Raw genomic sequence first — 24,617 nt, 5'->3', positions numbered from 1 at the left:
ACACCTTACCACACTGCCTTTTCAATCCAAAGAATATAATCAGGAGTAGCTTGACCTCAATACTGGAAGAGCAAGGATGAGTACAGAGCAGGAAGCAGTGTGCATATATATAGGCCAAAGGGCAGATGTATCCTAAAAAAACCAATCCTACTTTCTCAGGATACTAAGGAGTCTTCCATTCTTTTATATGAACTTAGACGGACTATGCCATTCTACTAAGATGTCCCAGAGGTGAATCTCCTGGCTCAGCTGTAAACAATTCCACTGACAAATATATAAGAAGTATTAGAAACTAGGTAAGTTAAATTCATGAGACTTAAGGCCAAAAACACTGTGTGGGCTCTGAGAACAACAACAACAATTAGGAAGAGAAGCTTACGGAGACATCCTTACAACAACTAAATTAAGATATTTTTTGGCCTGAATTGTAGTAAACTTACAGACACTAAGTAAAGAACTGTGGGGAAAATTACAAGATTTTAAAAAATTATTTTCAATCTAGTTTCTTAAAAAAAAAATACTAACTAGGCATTGGCAAATTAATCATCAAAGGGTAGGTCATTTGTTTAACATATATCCAAAATCTATGCTATAAAATTAAAGCAAAATAAAGTTTATAATCCCACCATGTAAGTGAGTAGACTTGTAAGAAATATGGAATTTGGGAGTTTGCATTAATAATACTCTGTCAGGATAACAAACTTAATAGCTGACTAAAACACCAGAAGCAGAAAAATGACTATGTAAACCCTGTTTGAAGGGTGGTAAAAAGTCAAAAACAAAAATAAATAAAACCACCACCCTGGCCAAAGGTTAGAAACAGTTTTTTAAAAATTGGGCTTAAATCAGTATGATCTTTGTATTTTTAGATTTTCCTTAAACACATTTTTTAAATGACCAAGAACATTTTGAGACAAGAAAAACAAATCTGGATGCCAGTTTATTTCGAATGGGTAGACATTTTTCCTTACCTGGGACTAGTGTTATTGGTCTAACCGTTTGGCCTTGCTGTACGTTCAGCACAATCCCAACCTGATTCATTGCATTTTGTACAGGCCGGACATTTCTTACAGGAAATCCCTGCATTAGAAAGCAAAATGATCTTTAACATGGAGATCAACTAACACTAGCAGAGACTGCAATAAGACTACATCCTAAAAATTCACACACTGAGATGGAGAAATCTAGGAATTTTGGCAAACTTTTGAGTGACAAATATCAAAACTGAAGAATAAGCTTTTGTACATATGAGCAAAAATGAAAACCTACTTCCTGTCTTAAGAGACCCTCAGCTTAAAAAATACCTCATCCACAAACTGGCCCCTAAACTGATAAAGGCACAGAAGGGGGAAAAAAAAAAAAAAAAAAGACACTAAGAGTATTCACCGGAGTGATTCAACACAAAACAATTAAGAAATTGTTCCCAAAGTCCACTTCAAAGGCCATAAACCTCTGGCAAATTTTTAAGAGAAGAGTTTATAACTCAGGAAGCCACAGGCAGAGAAGCACTTGCCTTTATGTTCCACATTCAGCATTAGGCTTTCAACTTCGACTCACATTTTATGTTAAATAAGTCATCTTCCTCCTTTTCTCCCAAGGTTTTCCCTGCACTTTACCAATTTCACACACAGATTTCAAGAGTCAACTAACTCTTGAAAAACTCTGAAAAACAGCCCAACAAAGGGCAGGAAGTGTTGAGGGCCAAGTGTTAAGGCTTCCTAATTTAAGCTTTCCCACTAATTTCTGCCCAGATCTCAATCAAATTACTTAACAGCCCTCTAAAGGATAGGAAGAGGAAATTACCCAGCTGGGTTATGTTCGGCTTTCTATAAAAACCAGTATCAAATTAAAAAACAGCAAATGAGAAAGTCAGGTCAAAAGACAGTACTCAGAGTTCTAAGTTAGAGCCTCCGAAGTTTCAGTCTTTCTCTCCTTCCCTACCCAGCCCCAGAATTCAGAGTCCTACTCACCTGCGTAGTGATGAATATTGGTTGTGAGGCCACAGGAGAACTAGTCACATGATTGGCATTCTGCATGACCTGGACAGGCCTCAACACTGGTTGAGTAACCATTGTGCCCAGACCTGGGGTTGGATTCTGGGTTAGGATGAGTGGCTGTCCACCTTGTTGAACCAAAGAATTGCCAGCTGAAGGGTAAAAGGAAGAAAGAAAAAAAAAAATGTAAGAAAAAACAAACCCACATTTTATAAGAAACATTATGATCTCAGATAAGAAATGGTATCCCCGATATCAAAATATCCAAGACTGTCACACTCACCTCAGGTTTAACGTCACCAAACTCCCCCAAAATTTAAGCTTCACCCAAATCTACAACTAACAGAAACACTGTAGATAGGGAAGGCTCACTAACATCTCCCCCATATACATCTTAACCAGGGATGTCTTAATGTAGTAAGACATCTACACGGCTATCATTTTGACTCTGACAATATTAATATATGATTTAACATAATCTCTCCACACCAAATTAGCAAAACAAAGTAACATAATTTCTTTTTCCATATTTTAATTAGGTAAAACTTATTCTGTCAATATAATTTGTTGTTAGCTAATCCACGTTTAATCTTTTTAAAAGCAGCATATACATCAAGAAACAATTCAGCAAGCACACAGAATCTAAAGAATTGCACCTCTTCCTAGTGAGTCAAACTCAGAAATGCAACAGACTCTCTAAAGAACCACTGTCTCCTACAGTATGGGAACAGAGGCTAACAGACTAATTCTTCTTTCTCTTTTTTGACATCAGATCTGATAAAGAAAAGACTTGGTCAAAAACTAACCAACATCCAGTAAAAATGGTATGACTTCAGAAGATAATATTATCTTCATAAAATATAGTCATAAAATTATTAATAAATTGACTATTATTGAACCACTTTAGGTTCCTTCCATCTCCGAGAACAGTAATTTTATAAATGTTTTAGTCTATTTACATTTGGCAAAAAAGTCATTAATACTAAATTTGCTGATTTACAGAGACTGCTCCAAAACCAGACAGAAAATTTGAGTATCAATATACCTCAATCAGAGATTCAAGTAAGATATTGCCTTAAATTTTTACCTCACATAGCCAGAATGGGATGGGTTCCTATGAACTGTATGTCCTACTTTGACAGATGGAGTCACTGCAGTTAGCTACAAAGCCAGACCACTGGAGTGGGTATATAGGTGGCTATTAATGGGCCAAGAATGGTTTGGCCCACTCTCTTCCAGAAAATGAATGTCCATCAGGGGACTAGACCTCATAGTTACTAGGCCAGCTGACTAGTGATTATGAGGCTGACACAGATAAAAAATTACAAGTTCTATCTCTGCTAATTATACTGGCAATTTACTATTTTAATTTAAATGTTTTATTATGGAGAAGTTCAAATACATATAAAAATAGCATACCATAATGAACCCCCATGTACCCACCACTCAGCTTCAATTATTAACTATGGCCAACTTTGTTTTTTCTATACCTCCCCCATCCACATTCTACAAATCTTTCTAATAACTCCAATGAATTCTAATGAATTATTTTAAATGCTCTCTACATTTTTTTTTTTTTAAAGATTTCATCCATTTACTTGACAGAGAGAGAGACAGCACAAGTGAGCACAAGCAGGGGGAGCAGCAGAGGGAGAGGGAGAAGCAGACAACCTGCCGAGCAGTGAACCCAACACAGGGCTCAATCCCAGGACCCTGGGATCGTGACCCAAGCCAAAGGCAGATGCCCAACCGACTGAGCCACCCAGGTGCCCCTGCTTTCTACATTCTTATTAAATCTGTCCTTAGAGAAATTCTTTTTTTTAAAGATTTTATTTATTTATTTGTCAGAGAGACAGCCAGTGAGAGACGGAACACAAGCAGGGGGAGTGGGAGAGGAAGAAGCAGGCTCCCAGCGGAGGAGCCTGATGTGGGGCTTGATCCCAGGACTCTGGGATCACACCCTGAGCCGAAGGCAGACGCTAAACGACTAAGCCACCCAGGCGCCCCCTGTCCTTAGAGAAATTCTGACAATCCATGGGTTTTACGAAGTTCTACTTCCAGGGGATGAAAGAGGCAACCAGAATCCTTAGGCTTAAAAAGCCTATAAGAGAATTAACCAATCAGTAGCCTGCCTCGAAGTCTGAACTAGGTACCACAGCCATAAACTGATTAAATAAGGGGAAGAGATTCAGCAGCCTCTCTTACAATATGTCCTGCTTTACAAATCTGAAGGTCTTGATGTGTTCCTTTATTCTTTGTTTCCTTATGTAGCCCTAAGATCCAAAGAGGGCTAAATGGAGTCAAAATGAGCCAAACAGGAGTTGAAAAACATATCTCTAGAGTAAGAAACCTGTAACATTAAATTCACATCATTCACAGCACAGAATTAGGCAGTGGTTTATTCTACTACATAATATTTCTTTCCAAAGCAAGTGTATGATCAGTCAGAACTATGTAAGTAATTTCTAAATGCTGAGTGATATGTTCTAAAGAACAAAAAGAATTGTAAAAACTTTCCAAAATTTTATTCCTGACGCCTTCTTAAAAAGAGCTTCACTGAGGTACGTGGATATCATCCACATACCATACACATTATTCATGTGAATATACAATTCAGAGGTTTTTAGTATAGTCACAGGATTTGTGCAACTCTCACTTCTATTTAATTCCAGAACATGCTCATCATCCCAAGAAGAAATCTTAAAGCCATTGGCAGTTACTCCCCATTCTCTTCTCCCCCAGCCCTGGCAATCGCAGATCTATTTTCTGTCGCTAGAGGATTGCCTATTTTGGACATTTCATATAAATGGACTCCTAAAATATGTTGCCTTTTGCATCTGACTTCTTTCATTTAGCACTACGTTTTCAAGGTTATTCATATTACAGTATTTCATTCCTTTTAATGGCCTAATAATGTTCCATTGTGCAAATATATCACCTTTTGCTTATCCATTCAACAACTCAGGTTATTTCCATTTGGGGGCTATAATGAATAATGCTGCTATGAACATTTGAACAGGGCGTTTGTGTGATGTTTTGGGTATATAGCTAGGAGAACTGCTAAACCATATAACTATGTTTAACTTTTTGAGAAACTGCGAAACTATTTTCCAAACTGGCCACACCAGTTTTACATTCTCACCAGCAATACAGGAGAGTCCCAATTTCTCTACATTCTCATCAAGACTTGCTATTTGTCCATCTTTTTGACTACAGGATCCTGGCAGGTGTGAAGTGGTATCTCACTGTGGTTTTGATGTGCATTTCCTTAATGACTAATCATGCTGAACATCTTTACATGTGCTTACAGGTATCTATACACTCTTTTTGGAGAATGTCTACTCAGATCCTTTGCCCATTTAAGAAATGGTCTTTTTGTTATTATTTTTTTTAAAGATTTATTTAGGGGTGCCTGGGTGCCTCAGTCAGTTAAGCGTCTGCCTTCAGATTGGGTCATGCTCCAGGGTCCTGGGATCGAGCCCTGTGTCAGGCTCCCTGCTTGATGGGGAGTCTGCTTCGTCCTCTCCCTCTACCCCTTCCTCTCCTTGTGCTCAAGCATGCGCCCTCTCTCTCTCTGTCAAATAAATTAACAATTTTTTAAAATGTATTTATTTATTTAGGGGGGGTGGGGAGAGACTCCTGCAGCAGACTCCCTGCTGAGAACAGAGCCCAATGTGTGGCTTAATCCCAGGACCAAGATCATGCCTGTCAAGAGTCAGCCGCTTAACCAACTGAGCTACCCAGGTGCCCCAGACTGTCTTTTTATTACTGAATTGTAATGGTTCTTTATATATTCTAAATGCCATGTCCATTACCAGATATATTATGTGCAAAATTTTTCTCCCATTCTATGGGTTATGGTGAATTTCTTGATTATGCCCTTTGAAGCATAAAAGGTTTTAATTTTTATGAAGTCCAATTTATCTATTTTTTTCTATGGTTACATATGCTTTTGCTATCCTAAGAAACCACTACCTAGGAGCACAGAGTCTGCTTGAGATGCTTCCTCCCCTACTCAAATAAATTTTTAAAAAAGGAGAAAAAAAAAAAAGAAAAAAGAAACCACTACCTAAATCAAGGTCATAAAGACTTACACCTATGTTTCTTCTAAAAGTTTTCCAGTTTTAGCTCTTACATTGATTAGGTCTTTGACCATTTAGTTAAATGTTTATAAATGGTATGAAGTAGAAGTGCCAATTCATCCTCTTCTGTGTGGAAAAAGTATCCAGTTGTCCCAGTATCATCTGCTGAAAAACTATTCTATCCCCATCATATAGGAGAGGATTACATTTTTTAAAAAATCAACTATCATTATCCGTGAAACAGTTATTTTGGAAAATAGAACAAAACTGTGCCCATATCCCCACCCTTTTCTTTCTCCTCCCCTATTTATTCTTTTATTTATTTATTTATTTTAGATTTATTTGAGAGAGAGAGAGAGAGGAAAAAAAATTTGAGTGTGTGTGACCAGGGAGAGGAGCAGAGGGAGACAGAGAGAGAGTCTTTTTAATTTTTTAAAAAGATTTTAATTAATTAATTAACTTACTTACTTACTTAAGATAGAGCAAGAGCAAGAGAGAGCACAAGCCAGGAGGAGCTGGAGAGGGAGAGGGAGAAGGAGAAGCAGGCTCCCCAACAGGGGGCTCCATCCTAGGACCCCCGGATCATGACCTAAGCCGAAGGCAACCACTTAACTATCTGAGAGCCACCCAGGCACCCCAAGAGACAGAGAGAGAGAGAGAATGCGCACACGCGTGAGAGAACGAGAGAGCGTGAGAAAGCGAGACAGTCTTGAGCAGAATCCCTCCTGAGCACAGAGCTCGAAGCAGGGCTCAATCTCAGGACCCTGAGATCATGACCTGAGCTGAAACCAAGCATCGCATGCTCAACCAACTGAGCCACCCAGGTGCCCCCCATTCACTCTTGCAAAATAATATTCACCTTAATTATATTTTAACAGTGGCTTTTATAAAATATTACATATATTTAAAAGTTATAAAGTGTAATGATAAACACTCTTGAATCCACTGCCCAGTGTAGGACTAAACCATTATAAAAACTATCACTGTGCTCCTCCTCTGTCTCAACCCATGGCCTCCCTCTCACATATAAATAAAAAGTTCCTTAAAAATCAAGAGTCGGGGCGCCTGGGTGGCACAGCGGTTAAGCGTCTGCCTTCGGCTCAGGGCGTGATCCCGGCGATCTGGGATCAAGCTCCACATCAGGCTCTTCTGCTATGAGCCTGCTTCTTCCTCTCCCACTCCCCCTGCTTGTGTTCCCTCTCTCGCTGGCTGTCTCTATCTCTGTTGGATAAATAAATAAAATCTTAAAAAAAAAAAAAATCAAGAGTCAAGGAAATGCTTGTTAGGTAGACAGGGCAAGGAAAACAAGAGAAACAGGTAAATTATAAAAGCCAAATCAATACCCCCCAAAAACCAGTTTTTTACAATATAATTATCGGAGGAGGTGGCTATTGGTAACCAGGAGCCAGACAAGTTTTAAAACTGGTTTAAAAGGAGGGAGCAGGAAAAGACAACTTTCTAACTTTCTCAAGCACATTGTACACTAAGTGAAACAATACGGAATTGCTTAAAACTTATTCTCTCTTGCTATGTTATTAATGTAATAAGTACACAATATACCAATACAACTAAACCAAAGGCTTACAGAAAAACTGGGTTTGAAGACAGAACTTTTTTTTAAAAGATTTATTTATTTATTTGAGAAAGAGAGAGAAAGCATGCATGCAGGGGGAGGTGCAGAGAGTCTCCAGCAGACTCTGTGCTGAGTGCAGAGCTCAACATGGGGCTCAATCCCAGAACCCTGAGATCACTACCTGAGCTGAAACCAAGAGTCAGACACTTAACTGACAGCTCCACCCATGCACCCCGAAGATGGAACATTTTTAATTCACTCTATTCTGAAGTCTCATCCCTAAACTTAGATTAGCATTTCAAGAATATAAGATAAAAAAAGTTACAGAGTTGTCTGTATTGTGCAAAAAGGAGGTGGCTAGGCAAATTGGATCTATTAATGCATGCTTATCTATGCATGAAAATTTTTTGGAAGAATACACATGACACATGTAACTGAGGTTACCAGTCTATACCCAATTTTTTCCTCCATTAGCACGGGTTAATATTTTAATTTGAATACTAAAAGTATCTTTTTCTTTTTTTAAAGATTTTATTTATTTATTTGACAGAGAGAGAGAGACAGCCAGCGAGAGAGGGAACACAAGCAGGGGGAGTGGAAGAGGAAGATGCAGGCTTCCCACGGAGGAGCCTGATGCGGGGCTCGATCCCAGAACTCCGGGATCACGCCCTGAGCTGAAGGCAGACGCTTAACGACTGAGCCACCCAGGCACCCCTGAATACTAAAAGCATCTGAAGTAAATAAATATCTGAAGTAAATATCTAAAGTAAATAAAATCAATATATGTTAAATATAAACATATATTAAATGTGTTAAATGTATATTAAATAGTATTTATAATTTAATAATTAAAATATAAATATTATTATTAAACAAGTATATATGAAAAAATATTAAATATTNGATAAAATATTAAATATTATATATATAAACTTTGTACACAGCCCTGGGTGGGCTCAGAAATCAAGGGTCCATTTAAGGAGTCAAGAAGACTAGGTCATGGGGCACCTGGGTGGCACAGCGGTTAGGCGTCTGCCTTCGGCTCAGGGCGTGATCCCGGCGTTGTGGGATCGAGCCCCACATCAGGCTCCTCCGCTATGAGCCTGCTTCTTCCTCTCCCACTCCCCCTGCTTGTGTTCCCTCTCTCGCTGGCTGTCTCTATCTCTGTCGAATAAATAAATAAAATCTTTAAAAAAAAAAAAAAAAAAAAGAAGAAGACGACTAGGTCATGTCAGTGTGTCGTGACATGCTCCTCAGAAACCTTGGAACACCCTAGGATCAAAGAAAAATTTAGCCACATGGTTGCTAACTTGATGGATTATTTTTTTAAAAATACACAGGGCTGGTTTGGTGGCTCAGCTGGTTAAGCACCTGACTTTGGCTCAGGTTATGATCTCAGGGTCCTTGGATCAAGTCCCACATCAGGCTCCCCCCTCAGCAGGGAGTCTGCTTGTCCTGCTCCCTCTCCCTTTGCCCCTCCCCCTGCTCGTGCTCTCTCTAATAAAAAAAAAAAAAAAGAAAGAAATATAAGGAAAGCCACAGAACACGGTAGGAAGGACACAAACTTTGAAACCTAGACAATTCAAATCCAGTTTAGTCACTTATCAACTATTCGACCTTAAGCACATTATTTAGACTCTCTAGGACTTGGTTTCCACATCTGTAAAAATCAAAGAATCCTCTGGACAGTGGTGTGTATGTGTACATACACGTGTGTGTGTGTGTGTGTATATATATATATATAGGTCCCTATTTATAAGTTTAAAAAAAATTCTAAGGCTATATCAAGTGATAAAAATCATTATTTTCAGTAACTAACAACTGAAAAAATGCCTATAAAAATTAGATTTAAGTTCAACAGTACCTAAAGTTGGCAAGAATATGGGGAAAGAACTATTGGTGGGCACTTACTCAGAGCAATCTATTAGGTGACACGGTCTATTCAATTTTAAATGCCTGATCCAAACAATCTCACTTTCTACTGAAGATATGCTTACACAGTGGGTACAGATACAATGCCTGAGAACGTTCACCAAGCACTGTTTGTAATCACAAAAAAATAGAGACCATAATAAATATCTAACAATAGAGGAGTAAACGGTTATAACCAAAAATAAGACCACTGTATGCACTTCTAATGGAAATATAAACTTATACAACATTTCTTGATGGCTAATCCAAGAAAAATATCAAAATCCTAAAAACTATGATGAACTTTGATTCAACAATTTGAAATTTATATACATTCTCAGAACTAAGGATGTGAGAAAAGATACAGAGACACTCACAACAACTCTTTAAAATAGCAATACAGGCCTTTACTACTATTGTTAATAAGTTAACCAAATGACAGGAAATACAGTTGACCCTTGAACAACTCAGGTTTGAACTGCACAGGTCCACTTGTACATGGATTTTTTTCAATAAATATAGTACAGTATTGTGTGTTATTTCTCTTTTTCATAATTTTCTGAATAATGTTTTCTTTTCTCTAGGTTGCTTAATCCTAAGAATACAGTGTAATAGATATTACATCTAAAGTATGTGTTGACTATTATCAACAGAAGGCTATCTGTAGGTAAGTTTTTGGGGAGTCAAAAGTTATATGCAGATTTTCAACTGTGCAGCCAGCTGGCACACCTGACCCCCACACATTGTTCAAGGGTCAACTGTACAGTTATTCATCAACAATGTTACAGACATACATTTGTTAAAATGAGAACATATTCATTACATATTAAGGGGAAAAATGAGGCAAAGAGTAGAGTCTGTATGATCCATTTTTGTAAAAAAGTAAATCATTACATATAGCATAAAGTATATAAAAGTACATATATGTATAAAATAAGTTACAAATAGTTATCTCCAGGTAGTGAGATTACAATTAAAAATTTTTTCCTTCCTTTTATTTTTTCACTGTTTACTTTTCCTACAATACATGTTATTGTTATTTTAATAAAGCTACCGTATTTTAAGGATTTTATTTTTACTTATTTATTTGAGAGACAGAGACAGATAGTGACAGAGATAATGAGAGAGTACAAGTTGGAAGGACAGGGAGAAACAGGCTCCTGCTGAGCAAGGAGCTCGATGCGGGACTCGATCCCAGGACCCTGGAATCATGACCTGAGCCGAAGGCAGACGCCCAACCGACTGAGCCACCCAGGCGCCCCAAAAGCTATTTTATTTAAAAAAAATAATTAAAAGTCTTTTGCAGCAACGCAATGATTCTCCAAAGTGCTTATTCTAGCTCTGAATCTTAAGACATAACTTGCCAATAACTCATCTCCAGAGTGTAAAAATAGTCATCAGAAATGAAATAGAAACCAATACTACGTAGCTTCTCTGGCCAATAAATACACTAAAAACACTACTCTTTCACCATTTCCTTAAAGTAGACAACAACCCTATCCTATTTTTCATTCCTAGGAACCAATAACCAAATGAATCTGCCAGAAAAAATCCAGAACAAAGCTGCCGTGGGAGAATTCTTGGGCTCTTCTGCTTAAAAAAAATAAATAACAAAAACAATCAAACAAACAAACGAAAAACCCCAGATCTCTTTAACAGGAATTTTGGGTTTACAGTTTCTATCCTAGAAATTATCAGCAGCAAGAATCAGGTGCCCTTGGACTTGAAGCACTAGCATCAATTCAGCACTAACTCAGAAGGAACAGCACCACTCCTGAATCACTTCCGTATCACAGAATCATCACTAAATTCACGCCAACTAGTAGAACCACATCAGTACCTACAACTAAATGGGTATATCTGTTCCTAAGACCTCTTTAATTCTCTCACCGTCTGGCCCAGGAAGAATTTCCCAATAATCCCACTTACCATTGTTGTTGGCAATTAGTGTGACAAGAGTCTTCTTTGTACTGTCGCTGTTCTGTGCCCCGCTGCTACTAACGGTGGTGGATGTAGAGAGGTGCCCAGCAACAGAAGCATGGGCAGCGATGGGCACTGGAGCCGAGACTGGCTGCTGGCTCACAGAAACTGTGGGGAAGCGGAGGCACAGTCACTTGGAGACAGGGACAGATGACACTAAAGGATACTGTTCTAACCCCTTTTCATCTTGTTGTGGGTCTCTATAACCAAAAAGTTCCCTGCTTTCTTTGCAAATCCAACTGTGCACCTGGTTTCTCCTCCTGGTCGTCCCTCACTCCACCAATTAAGACACAAAGCCTTCTTCATCTCACATTGCCTGGTTAATTTAGATCACAAGCTCACTGAACCAGTATTTTAAGGTTTTGCTTATATAGCACAAGCAAACCTCTAGGACTCCAAGGTTTATTATCACCACTATTGGTATTCATAACCATGCATACATAAGTAAGACGTCCAGAAGATTCTGATCCGTGTCCTGTTTCAGCCTAAACCAATGCCGTCTTCAGGTCTCAAGGCGGGAAGATAAACAATGAAGAGAGCAACGGATACAATTTAGGGGGGAAAAGAACTATCACCCGCTTTTTGAATTCAGGGCAATCGAGAATTTGACCCTGCAGCATCACCTTTTTGAAAGAGCAGCTAGCAAGCCTAAGTTTGTAAACTTTCCATGAAGGCAGACACAAAGCAATTTCTGCTCAGCTCACAAAGGAAACCAAGATCAAGCAAAACAAAGAAGAAAAAAATGACTATGGGACCCTGTTTTTGACTGGGTACATACATGAGCACTGACACACACCACTACTTTGCATTCTCGTTCATTTGTTATGTGGTAAGAGGACTGCTAAATATTTGAGAAGCATTGGCTAATTTAACTCTCGATGTTTTAGTGTTTCTAGCTTTATATATGAAGATACTGAGGCATTTTTACAAACAAGAGCAGGGGAAAAAAAGCACCAGTGCCACAATGAGGCATCCTTGGATTCTTAAAGTCCTTCTCCGCCTCACACTTTTGTAACAAAAATGCCATCCAATTGAATTAATTTAAATAATCTAAGATCAAGAGTTTTTGTTACCTGTAGTAGTTTTATCCACTGAATTATAATCTTCAACAACAGAATCCTCAATGACATCACTGATTTTCTGCCATGGCTCCAGCTCCTCCTCCTCACATTCCATAAAGAGGTCGGTGTCCGCCATGCTACAAGAAAAAAAGACAAAATAAGATACTGACCTCAGAATGAGAGAAATAATTTTTTTTAAAGAGTAATATAAAGTCATTTTCTAGAGAGAAATAATTTTATACAAAATATGGAATCAGATTCTTGAATCTATCGGTAACCCACCCCCCCTTGTGCTCCCTCTACTGTTTCCCCAACCTCCCCCTCCCACATTTCAAAGGATCCAAAATTATACTTTTTATTCTTGAAAAAAATTTATTATGAAAAAGCCCACAACAAATTATTCAATAATCAGGACTATGAAAGTTTAATTTATAATACCTAGGGCCGTGATCAGAGTGAGGCAAATCATGCAAGTGCAGGGTCTTCAATTTAAATGTATATTTTGGGGGCTCCTGACTGGCCCAGTCAGTGGAGCATGTGACTCTTGATCTTGGAGTTTTGCGTTTGAGCCCCGCATTGGGTGTAGAAATGACTTAAAAAGAAAATGTTTAGGAACGCCTGGGTGATCAGTTGGTTAAGTGTCTGTCTTTTGGCTTAGGTCATGATCTCAGGGAGTCCTGCATCAGGGCTCCTTCCTCATCTCCCTCTGCCTGCCACTCCCCCTGCTTGGGCTTGTGCTAGCACGCTCTATCCCCCTCTGACAAATACATAAAATCTTGAAAAGAAAAGAGAAGAGAAAAGAAAAGAAAAACATAATCTGTAAAATAAGGTAAAATAAATAAATAAAATGAAATGAAATAAAATTAAGAAAAGAACCTCACAGTCTAGTCCCAGTTTACAATCTTAGGCTTGTTAGCTGTTCTTTCAACAAGGTGATCCTGCAGGGTCAAATTCTCGATTGCCCTGAATTCAGAAAGTGGGTGATACGTATTGCATGGTGCACTGGGTGTTTTACGCAACTAATGAAGCATCGAGCTGTACATCGGAAACCAGGGATGTACTGTACGGTGACTAACATAATATAATAAAAAAAATTTTTTTTTTAAAGTGGGTGATAGTTCTTTCCCCCCTAAATTGTATCCTCGTACTTTCCCATGATTTTGGAGTCAGCCTTTACTTTGAAAACACTTGCCTAAGTTAACACAGAGCCTACATCTTCGCAACGCAGACAGAGATACTCCTTGCTATTCTGCCCGCCCAATATTAGCTGACTAAAGGTCAATTTCTTTGTCTTGGAATTGTAGAAGCATTACTGCTCAATGTTCAAACAAACCTTTAATGCAAAGGTTCTCACAGTGCCCTTAGTATTTCAGAAATTTTTTTTTACCAAACCCCTAAGCCAGAAACAAAACCACCAGCTGGATCCAACTTCACGGATTCGTTTGAAGATGCCCAACAGATGGCGTTGTTCCCTTGAAAATTTAAAGTATCAAGGCAATGCCCCAGGTAAGTTAGCTAGAGCCAACTGCCCAGTTTCAATGGGTAAAGTGCCTAACTTGATTCTAACTAGTCTCTAATATTCTAATTATTTGTCTTCCCAGGCCAAAATCACAAAGGGGAGAAGATATGTACAAGGAAAAAAAACACTAAGGTATCAACTTAAATTTTCTTAGTTTCACATTTAACTTATATGTATAAAAGACAATGCTAGCCAGAGGATGAATTAAAAAGAAGCCAAATCCATATCACAGGCATTCCTTGAGCAAAAACTGCACAACACAAACTTCTGTATTGCCCAGTCTAGTTTCACTGAAAAAGATAACATTCTAAATGACCTTCTTTTTTATTTTTATTTTTTAAAGCTTTTGTTTGAGAGAGCAAGCAAGCGAGTGAGAGAGGGCGAGTGCGCAAGGTGCGGGCGAGTACGAGGCGGAGCGAGAGGGAGAAGCAGGCTTCCCGCTGAGCAGGGAGCCCCCAACAGGGCTCGATCCCAGATCATGCCCTGTGCTGAAGGCAGACACTTAACCAACTGAGCCACCCAGGGGCCCCAACAACTTTCTTTTTTAACTATTTAATTTTACACCAGTTCTTTACTGTATAACTTTTTCAGGCCCATAGCCAACAGATAATTAATGCATAAATATCAAACACCCAGCAGAAGGAATATAAACTGTGGATGATAACCTCTACAGATGGTTCTCAAGCACCTTCTTTCAACCCTGACAAGGTGTGAGCGAACTCCCCATACATATGCTGAGCAATCTGCAGAAAACGTTCCTTCAGAGTAAGGAGAGCTATCTGAATGTAAATTTTGGTTTTCATTGTCATGCCTATGGCTATTTTATGGCTATTTTAATAGCACATCCAAAAGGCTGGTCTTTTACCTCAACTATATAGTATTTTAAGAAACTCAGTGCATGTTTTATTTTGTGAAGCAATGAATTGTAATAAGAATAACCAAAGTTTCTTCCACTTGATCACCAAGTCAGACTATGCTAAGTCCTCCCATGAAAAAGATATTCTAAGAAACAGAGTGGGAAGAGTAAATCTGAAAAAATGGCTTAGAAGATGTTTGTGGCCTACTTTTTATCAAGTGAGTGAGAAAAAGAACTCCGCAGGTATATGCTCTGTCAAGACAACCAATATAAATTAAAAGATTCAAAACGGGTAGAAAATTCAACTCAGAAAATAGTTCCCAAGTTCTTCACAGCAAGCAAGATGGAATTAACCAATAAGGCTTGTCAACCCAGAAAAAAAATAACAAATCGAACTGAGCGTATTTCACACACTACATCCAACGTCTCTGAAAGACAATGAACCCAAGTTTTTCAAACAGTCCTCAATTATGACCTAGACTCTTATCTCTGAGCAAGATCGTTCATTTTAGCATCTCTAGTTCAGGGTCAAAAAACAACTCTGTTGAAAAGATGGGCCATACCACAATAGAGGTACCAACCTAAATTAAATACAAACTTGAAAAATGCAAAATGTAAATTTAGCACCCCTCCTGTAGTTTTCCAGTTATCAAAAAGAAATCTTCATTCGTATGATGAAATGCTGTATTTAATAACTCTGCCAAGATGTTCACGAAAGAAACACCATCATTCTCTTTGGTCTTTAAAGTGATCCACGGCATACAGTCACCTTTCAACTATTTTTGATTGAAGAGGACAGGAATTACTAAATATGCAGTACTGCAATATATGGATCTTCCCAAACTATCACTCTATTGATATTTAACCTCTTTCCACACCAAACCTTTAACGTAATTTCTCACAAAGAAAACAAAACAAAAAACAAAAACAAAAAACACCCTGGACTTTTAACCTTCTCTTACCTATTATTTTGCTATAAATGTATTCAGACTTTGTATTTCTCACATTAACAAACAAAGAAGTTGAAATTCAATTCTTACTCAATTTAGGGGAATTTTCATTTCTTCTGCCAGGTAAAAATGTGAATTTCAGAAAATAAAGGGTAGCACATAGGGAACACAGTGCCACATCAAGACGAAAACTTGCGATGGGCAGCAAATTTGAGAATCATACTATACCCAAGTGAAGTGGCAAACTTTCATCATATTACAATTATGAGTCTCTGAATCAAGACTGTTAATGAATCTTTTATACTCTTTTAAAAATGAGATATGGGGCACCTGGGTGCCTCAGTTGGTTAAGTGGCTGCCTTCAGCTCAGGTCATGATCTTGGGGTCCTGGGATGAGCCCTGCATCAGGCTCCTTGCTCAGCGGGGAATCTGCTTCTCCCTTTCTCTCCCCTTCTGACTCTCCCCCTGTGCGTGCACTCTCTCTCTCAAATAAATAAAATCTTTATTAAAAAAAAAATAATACAAATTCTAATTAAACATAAAAGTAGAGGTGTATCCATCACCCAGCTTCAAAAATTATCAACCCAAAATTGTTCTTGTTTTATCTATGTCCCCTCTCCTTCGTATTATTTTGAAGCTAATCCCTATTATATTCATAAATATTTTGGTATGTAGCTCTAAAAGATAAAGACCTAAAAGATCATATAACAAAAGAAAGAAAGTACCATTAAATGCCTAAAAACTGATAGTCCCTTAATATCAACATTCAATTCAAATTCTCTCAAATACCATACTTTTTAAAGTTTGAATTAGGACCCAAATAAGGTCCATATATACCATGATTATTTGATAAGTTTCTTAAATCTTTTAATTTATAGGTCTTCATCTTTTCTTTTTCCTCCCCTGTAATTTATTTGTTGAAGAACCAGCTCACCTCTTCTAATTTCTACAACTTGGATATTGTTGATCCCATACCCATAGCATTTACATGCCTCTGTCCCCTTGGATATCCTGAAATTGACAGCTGGATCTAGTGGCATGTTTAGATACAGGTTGAACTTTTTTTCCAAGACTACTCATAAGGATGGGGTTTTCTTCCATCAGGAGGCATGCTCAACGCCTAATCTAATCATCCTAAATCATTCCTTCTTCATTTATTAAATGGAACAAAAAGCAGGGGGGAGCCTGGGTGGCTCAGTGGGTTAAGTGTCTAACTCTCGATTTCAGCTCAGGTCATGATCACAGGGTTCTGAGATCCAGCCCCATGTTGGCTCTGCACTCAGCAGGGAGTCTGCTTTAGATTTTCTATCCATCTCCCTCTGTCACCCTCCACCGCTGCACTCTTCCTCCAAAAATAAAATAAATAAATCTTAAAACTAAAACCAAACAACAAAAAAACCCAAGAAGCAGGGGCACCCGGCTGGCTCAAGTCAGTGGAGCATGTTCCACGATGGACACAGAGAGAAACTTTTATAAAAATTTAAAAAACAAAAAGGCAAAACATATCTATTACTTGGTTACCCAGTGATGGGTATTCCTTCTGTCTTGATTACTGCTATCTTGCTTGCTTCTTTCTCTTTACCAGTTTTCAAGATAATTCAATAGCATTTCACCAAAGTGACCAATAAGCTTATTGTTAAGCTATCATTATGATATATTTTATTTTATTTTAAGAAAGGGAGTGGAAGGGGCAGAGAGAGGAGGGGAGAGAGAATTTTAAGCAGGTTTCAATCTCAAAACCCTAAGATCATGACCTGAGCCAAAATCAAGAGTCTGACACTTAACCAACTGAGCCACCCAGGCGCCCTTATGATATCATATTTTAAACATAATTTATGTGTTTTGATCCATTGCAGTTATTTTTACTGATACTCAGAAGTGTTCTATTTTGGCCAGTGGAACTTCAGTTGGCTCCTGAGTCCTTTCGACACAACTCTCAGTAGTGTCTGATAAAACCCTTGCCGTGATAAGACAAATGTTCTAGGTTCATCTCATACATTTCCTGCCCCAGACCAGAATGAGCCATTTCTCTAAAGAGTTCTGATTCCTTTTGGTGAAGAATGATATTCCAAGACCAGTCTAGATGCTAGGGACCTTTCTGCTCACTTTAAATATAAAATTATCTCCATATCAATCACCGATTATTAGTCAGCTATCTTCAATTTCACTCCTATGGCATATGGCAGAAAAATTCCACATCTGCAAAGAATATTTGTCTTAGAAACTTAAAATTCTATTTTCTCCTGAAATTCTTTCTTCAGATTTCTCAGTCTTGTAAATTTATTGAACAAAAAAATTCTCATTACTTCTTCCCATATTCCAAACTCCTTTTCCTTCCCCTAAGAAGAAGCCTGGATCATTTTCCTGGTTGGGAGAATTTACATAAACACTGTTTTTTTCAATAAATATATTGGAAATGTTTGGAGATTTGTGACAATTTGAAAAAAAACCTGAAAAACCGTGTGGCCAAGAAATATAGAAAAAATTAAGAAAAAGTTAGCTATGTCATGAATACACAAAATACATGTAGATACTAGTTTATTTTAGTATTTACTACCATAAAATATACACAAATCTATTATAAAAAGTCAAATTTATCAAAACTTACACATTTACAGACTGTACACGGTGCCATTTGCAGTTGCAGGACTGTAAACAAAGATGCAGTATGAAATAACTGCATAAAATTAACTGTAGTACATACTGTATTACTGCAATAATTTTGTAGCTATACCTCCTATTCCTACTGCAGTTAGCTCAAGTGTTGTGAGTATCCCAGTGTTCCCTTAAAACACCACTTGAGGGGCGCCTGGGTGGCTCAGTGGTTAAACGTCTGCCTTCGGCTCAGGGCGTGATCCCAGAGTCCTGGGATCGAGCCCCACATCAGGCTCCTCTGCTGGGAGCCTGCTTCTTCCTCTCCCACTCCCCCTGCTTGTGTTCCCTCTCTCGCTGGCTGTCTCTGTCAAATAAATAAATAAAATCTTAAAAAAAAAACACAAAAAAACCACTTGAGCAGTTCGTCACTCCAGTAAGTTGTGTATCACAGTAAAAAGTGATCTCTTCTAGTTCTCACTATTAGCATTAAGTTTTTGGGAAGTCAAAAGTTATACGGAGATTTTTGACTTGGAGGATGTCACGCTGTTGATATCCCTAACATCCCCCCATACGATGTTCAAAGGTAAACTGTAGTTAAAAAAATTTTAAGGATGGGGCGCCTGGGTGGAGCAGTTGATTAAGCATCACACTGTTGGTTTCAACTCAGGTTGTGATCTCAGGGTTGTGGGACCGGGCCCCATGTAGGTAGGGCTCTGCGCTCAGTATGGAGTCTCATTGGGGTTCTCTCTCCCTCTCCTTCGGCCCCTCCTGCTCATCTCTCTCTCTCAAATAAAACCTTTAATAAAAAAAATTTAAGGACAAAAGTTAACAAAGAGGACGCATTTAGTTTAATCAAGCCCTTTAGCAAGTCACTATGTTTTGAAAGACAGTCTTTTCTCGAATGCCAAGATAAAGACAAGACAGATCACCTTACAGATATCAAACAAATATCAATCTCAACTATTCCTAACAAAAACTATCCATAGCATAAAAGCTTATATAGCTAATAAGATTCCTTTCCAAGGAAACTGGGGGGTGGGGGGGATGTTAGATAAAGCAAAAAGCCTACACCTTTGACTTATAAATGAAGAGCTCATTTCTCCCTTCAATAAAATTTCCAGTAGAGCTAAAAAATGTCATCATATCCCACTGTTCTCCAACACATACCAGGCACAGCTGTGTAGCCTATCTGCAGAAGAAAGTTGAACAGCTGTATATGGGTTACATAAAGGGAAAGTAAATCATAGAGGACATTACCAAGGAATCTTCACACATGCCAGTGGATTTTATCCAACTCAGTGATACTCAAAAATGGGAATTTGCCCCTGAGAAGACACCTGCCTTCTCCATGTTTGGAGAAATTTTTGGTAGTCATAACTATGGGTGGGGTTGGGGAGGGGTGCTACTGGCATTTATCTAAGTAGGTAGTCGCCAAGGGTGCTATTAAACATCTTATAATGTACATGTCATCTAGGGACTTATCCGCTCTAAAACATCAACAGTGCCAAGACTGAGTAACCTTGATCAAATTGAATCCACACTCTGAAGGGCAAAAATTTCAAAACAATCATCCCACATCCTATGCATAAAGAACTATCATTTCTTTTTACAATATCTGTCTTCTCAAAAACAGAGAAAATAAGCAGAACAAATTTCCCATGAATTGTTCAATGGTTACATCTTACAAACTAAAACCATTTCTATAAAACTCATGTGTGTCTGGTTTGTTTCACCTTATAATCATCTACCTGTGAAACTTGATTTTCTCCTCATAGTCATCTGACAACTTCTGTGCCATTCTTCTTCTTGCCCAAGTACCTAATTTCTCATTATAAAACAGGAGCATCATGATGTCGATCCTCTAATATTATGGTTATTATCGTATCAGTATTGCTTGTAACTGTCAGTAAGTTATTAGTATTGACTAGTGAATAATTTTTGTGAAAATAATTTTCCAAAGTCCTTTAATCTAATCTCCACTTCTAAAATTTCTGGGTTTTTAAAAAAGATTTATTTATTTGAGAGGGGGAGAGTGGGGCGGGGTGGGGAAGCATCTCAAGCACACTTCTGAGCATAAAGGCCCATGCAGGGCTCGATCCCAGGACCCTGAGATCATGGCCTGAGCCAAAACCAAGAATCGGATGCTCAACTGACTGAGCCACCCAGATGCCTAAAATTTCTGGTTTTGACCCCTTTACAATTCCTCTAGGGTTGCTTCTGCTAATATATCAACCCTTCTTGCCTGTCCAACTTTCAAATCATTTTCTCAGAGGGCAGTGAACCAAAATGACATGAAGCCAACCTATTTCTGCGTTTTCTCAAAGTCGTACTGTTATGTCTGAACTTAAAGTTACAGAGGTAACTCTATATCTCAAAAACCAAAGGTTATGACGGTATTTTAAGTTTAAATAAAAATGTCAGCCAATAATCCAAACTCCGCCTGTCATGAACCGATGTGTAGCTTGTTCTTTTGTAAACAATAAACAAGCCATTGACAATAATGTTTAACTTTAACCAAATCAAGCATTTAAATTTAACTTGCAGTTTGTAGGAAACAGCGAAATAGGAATAAGTAGCACCATAACGAAATAATGAGGTAAATCCAGAAGGTGGGACATTCTATAAAGAAATAATCAGACAAATGCAGAATATAGAACATTCTATAAAGCTAATAACATGTTCTCTCTAGAAATGTGACACATGGGGCACCTGGGTGGCTCAGTTGTTGGGTGTCTGCCTTCGGCGCAGGTCATGATCCCACATATCCTGGGATCAAGCCCAGCATCGGGCTCCCTGCTCAGCGGGAGGCCTGCTTCTCCTTCTCCCACTCCCCCTGCTTGTGGTTCCCTCTCTTGCTGTCTCTGTCAAATAAATAAATAAAATCTTAAAAAAAAAAAAAAAAGTGACACACAGAGTAAGACCAAACTAAATTAAAAGAAACTAAAGAACCGTAACAAATGCTACATGTGAACCTACACTGCATTTTGGTTCATATAAAAGCTATAAATGACATTCTGGGAACAACTGGAACATCTGAATATATAGATTAGATACTAGATGATTCTTGGGAATTACTTTTTACTATTTTAATTTTTAAATTTTTTTATTTTTTAAATCACAATTCCAGTATAGTTAACATACCCTGTTAACAGTTTCAGGTGTACAACATAGTGATTCAACAATCCTATATATTACTCAGTGCTCATGAAGGTAAGTGTACTCTTAATCTCTTGCAACTTATTTCAACCATTCCACCCCACCACCTAGGAACAACTTTTTAAATTTTCTTAGAACAGTTACATTAGAGTTATGCAGGAGAATGTCTTTATTCTTAGCAAATGCATAAAATATTTCGTGGAATTGTCATGACTGACTTTCAAGTGGTTCAGCAAACATGCATATTTTGGTACTTTCTTTACAGACACTGGTACATTTAAAAAATGTCACGTCTAGATAACGGGATCATTGCCTGTACTCCTTGTATTGTACTCTTTCACTTCTACATGCATGAAATTTTCTTTTTTTTGGAGATTTATTTGAGAGAGAGAGAGAGCGAACACAAGCAGGGGGAGCAGCAGAGGGAGAGGGAGACCGAAAGCAGACTCCACTGAGCAGGAAGCCCGACACAGCACTTGATCCCAGGACCCTTGGATCATGACCTGAGCTAAAGGCAGATGCTTAGCTGACTGAGCCACCCAGCTGCCCCCTATACATGAAATTTCTTAATAAAAAGTTGGGGAGATCAGATGAATAAGGTCTGAGGATCTAATGTAAAACACAGTGACTAACTGATAACACTATCATATAATGGAAATTTGCTGAAAGTAGAACTTAAATGTTCCCACACAAAAAATAAATGTGAGGTGATGAATATGTTCATTAACTGGATGGGGGGAATCTTTTCACAATGTACGTAAAATCACCATAACATATGCTTTAAATACCTTCCATTTTATTTGTCAATTATACCTCAATAAAGCTGAAATTTTAAAAAAAAGTTGGGGGTAAAAACTACCTATTCATATATTGGTTGTGATATTTTTGTGCTACCATATTCTGCCATTATCTTTTTGCCATTTACTAAAACTGGTAGCCCTGCTGACTGAATTTTCTGTTAACATGTTCTTATTTCTATGAGTAATTTTCATATAGATTGTATATACACGCTTAAAATGTACACGATAATTAACTAATGTTAGAAAGAAAACATGAACCTAAAGTGGATTATGTAGGCTACCACGGAGGCACTCTAAGAGAAGAGGAACTTTGCCATCTTCCATTAATCCAACCCATTATTTGACATCTTGGTAACCTATCTGGTTTCTGTATTTATAACAGTAATTATACTAACAACATAATTTTTGTGTAGTCAGTAGGCTTTACTCAACACGGCAGCTCACACAGGACTATTAGCAATTCCCATAGCCTTTTAAGTCTTTGGCATTCATCCTTCCATCCACAATATGTGTATACCAGATACATCTTTCTAGAGAAAAGTGAATTAATTATATCTTCAGTGCTGGCAAATATGGTAGTCTATACTCAGGTCCTAGCTAATCAGTAAAAGTCTACATAACTGAAAATCAAGATACAAAGAATCTTTACAACCAACCTATTATTTAAAAGCAAAAAAAAAAAAAAAAAAAAAAAAAAATCCAGCAGCTATACCTGCCAGTCTACTTTTGAGGTACTTACTGGGCAGCAAATGTTTACCTACCCTCATCTCAAATAATATTAGGAAAACATGTTTTCTACCAAAACTCTCCAGACAGATTTGGCTCTTGAGGTTTTGAATTCCTTTAATTTGTCCGGTTCTTTCACAGATGTAAAGTAAATACCAGGAATGAAGAATTCAGAACTTAACATTTTCAATTCACTGCTAGTACATACCCGCCAATGATTCAAGATAAAAAGAACATTTGGAACAGGGAAAATGTTTTAAAAAAAAAACAAACAAAACATTTAAGAATACACTCTCTCTTATTCCAAGGTGAGAAATAAACAATCCTCAAAACAACTGGCATTTGTTTTCAAGTTAACTCAATTTCTAGCTTTAAAAAAGATTAATTTTAGAAAACCTACAGACTATTTAACATGGCTATAAAACTAATTATTAAACCTGTAAGAAGCTTTTATTTATCCAGTCTTTTGCATAACCTATTTTGTCCCTTACAGAATCTAACAGTTGTAGAATCTCAGATAATATTCACAATGTATTCTTTAATAATGTTAATAATCTAATACTCTCAAACACAAAATATTTTCCATTTACCAGACAGGACATCAATCAAGAAGTACCAGGATATAGGTTATGTGCTCCTTACTATAACAACAAATAAAGTAAGCAGTAAATTCCCTACTCTTAAAGGGTTATATATTCAGGAGTCCCTTTCCCAAAAAAAGCTCTTCTTCACTGACAGTGGTTATGATACCTAAATCCCATTTCTACTCCCTTTGATTTCATTTAACTCTGATAAACACCTGTAATGTTAGCCTATTTCCCTTTTCTCCTCCCAAGTTACATGTAAAAGTATGTTTCTGTGGATATGGCTTTAATATCACAAACCAGAAGGCCAAAGAATCTATCAAAATCTTATCATATTGATATGACAAAGGCACCAACCAGCTTTAGGGTTTGTAATTTAAATCAGAAATCTCCACCCTCAACAAAAAGACATTTATGTGGAATAAAGACTGAAACATTACCCGGAATGTATTTTATTTTGCCAGACATTATTATGTAACTTACACTCATCATCTCAATGAATTCTCACAATTGTATGTACTAAGTACTACATTTTACAGATGAGGCTTAAAAGGAGGTTTAGAGAGATGAAGTAACCTGCCCAAGGTTACAGTTAGTAGATAACTGTAATCCAGGCCAGGATTCAAATCAACCTTTTTCTCTAGAATTCTTCCCCCAAGCCACTGCCTCCTTATTAACTCCAGCTAACATTTGTAAATTCTCCAGAAGTTCCTAAATGGAGGCTGATTGGAATGATCTCAAAAGCAGAAGCATAGGACACAGTGAATCATTCCCAAATTTTTTGGTCTTGAGACCCCTTTACAGTCTTAAAATTATTGAGGGACTCAGAG

At 37.8% G+C, this 24,617-nt stretch overlaps 1 protein-coding gene across 3 annotated transcripts in view; it reads right to left on the bottom strand.

The window, feature by feature from the left end:
* The window catches only part of POGZ (pogo transposable element derived with ZNF domain), a 47,374-nt gene that overhangs the window by 18,981 nt on the left and 3,776 nt on the right, over positions 1-24,617 (bottom strand). For 2 of the 3 annotated variants that reach the window (XM_040626749.1, XM_040626750.1), the window contains exons 2-5: positions 12,614-12,738; positions 11,490-11,648; positions 1,971-2,146; positions 972-1,080 (exon numbers count right to left, since the gene is read on the bottom strand). In XM_040626749.1, coding sequence (XP_040482683.1) covers positions 972-1,080; positions 1,971-2,146; positions 11,490-11,648; positions 12,614-12,737 — 568 coding nt within the window. In that variant the 5' untranslated portion in view covers position 12,738. The remainder of the gene's footprint in view (positions 1-971; positions 1,081-1,970; positions 2,147-11,489; positions 11,649-12,613; positions 12,739-24,617) is intronic. The other variant, XM_040626752.1, reaches the window with a different exon arrangement.

The sequence above is a fragment of the Ursus maritimus genome, unplaced genomic scaffold, assembly GCF_017311325.1.
Source record: "Ursus maritimus isolate PB19 unplaced genomic scaffold, ASM1731132v1 scaffold_12, whole genome shotgun sequence".
Taxonomy (NCBI): domain Eukaryota; kingdom Metazoa; phylum Chordata; class Mammalia; order Carnivora; family Ursidae; genus Ursus; species Ursus maritimus.
This window is presented reverse-complemented; position numbering and strand designations above follow the sequence as displayed.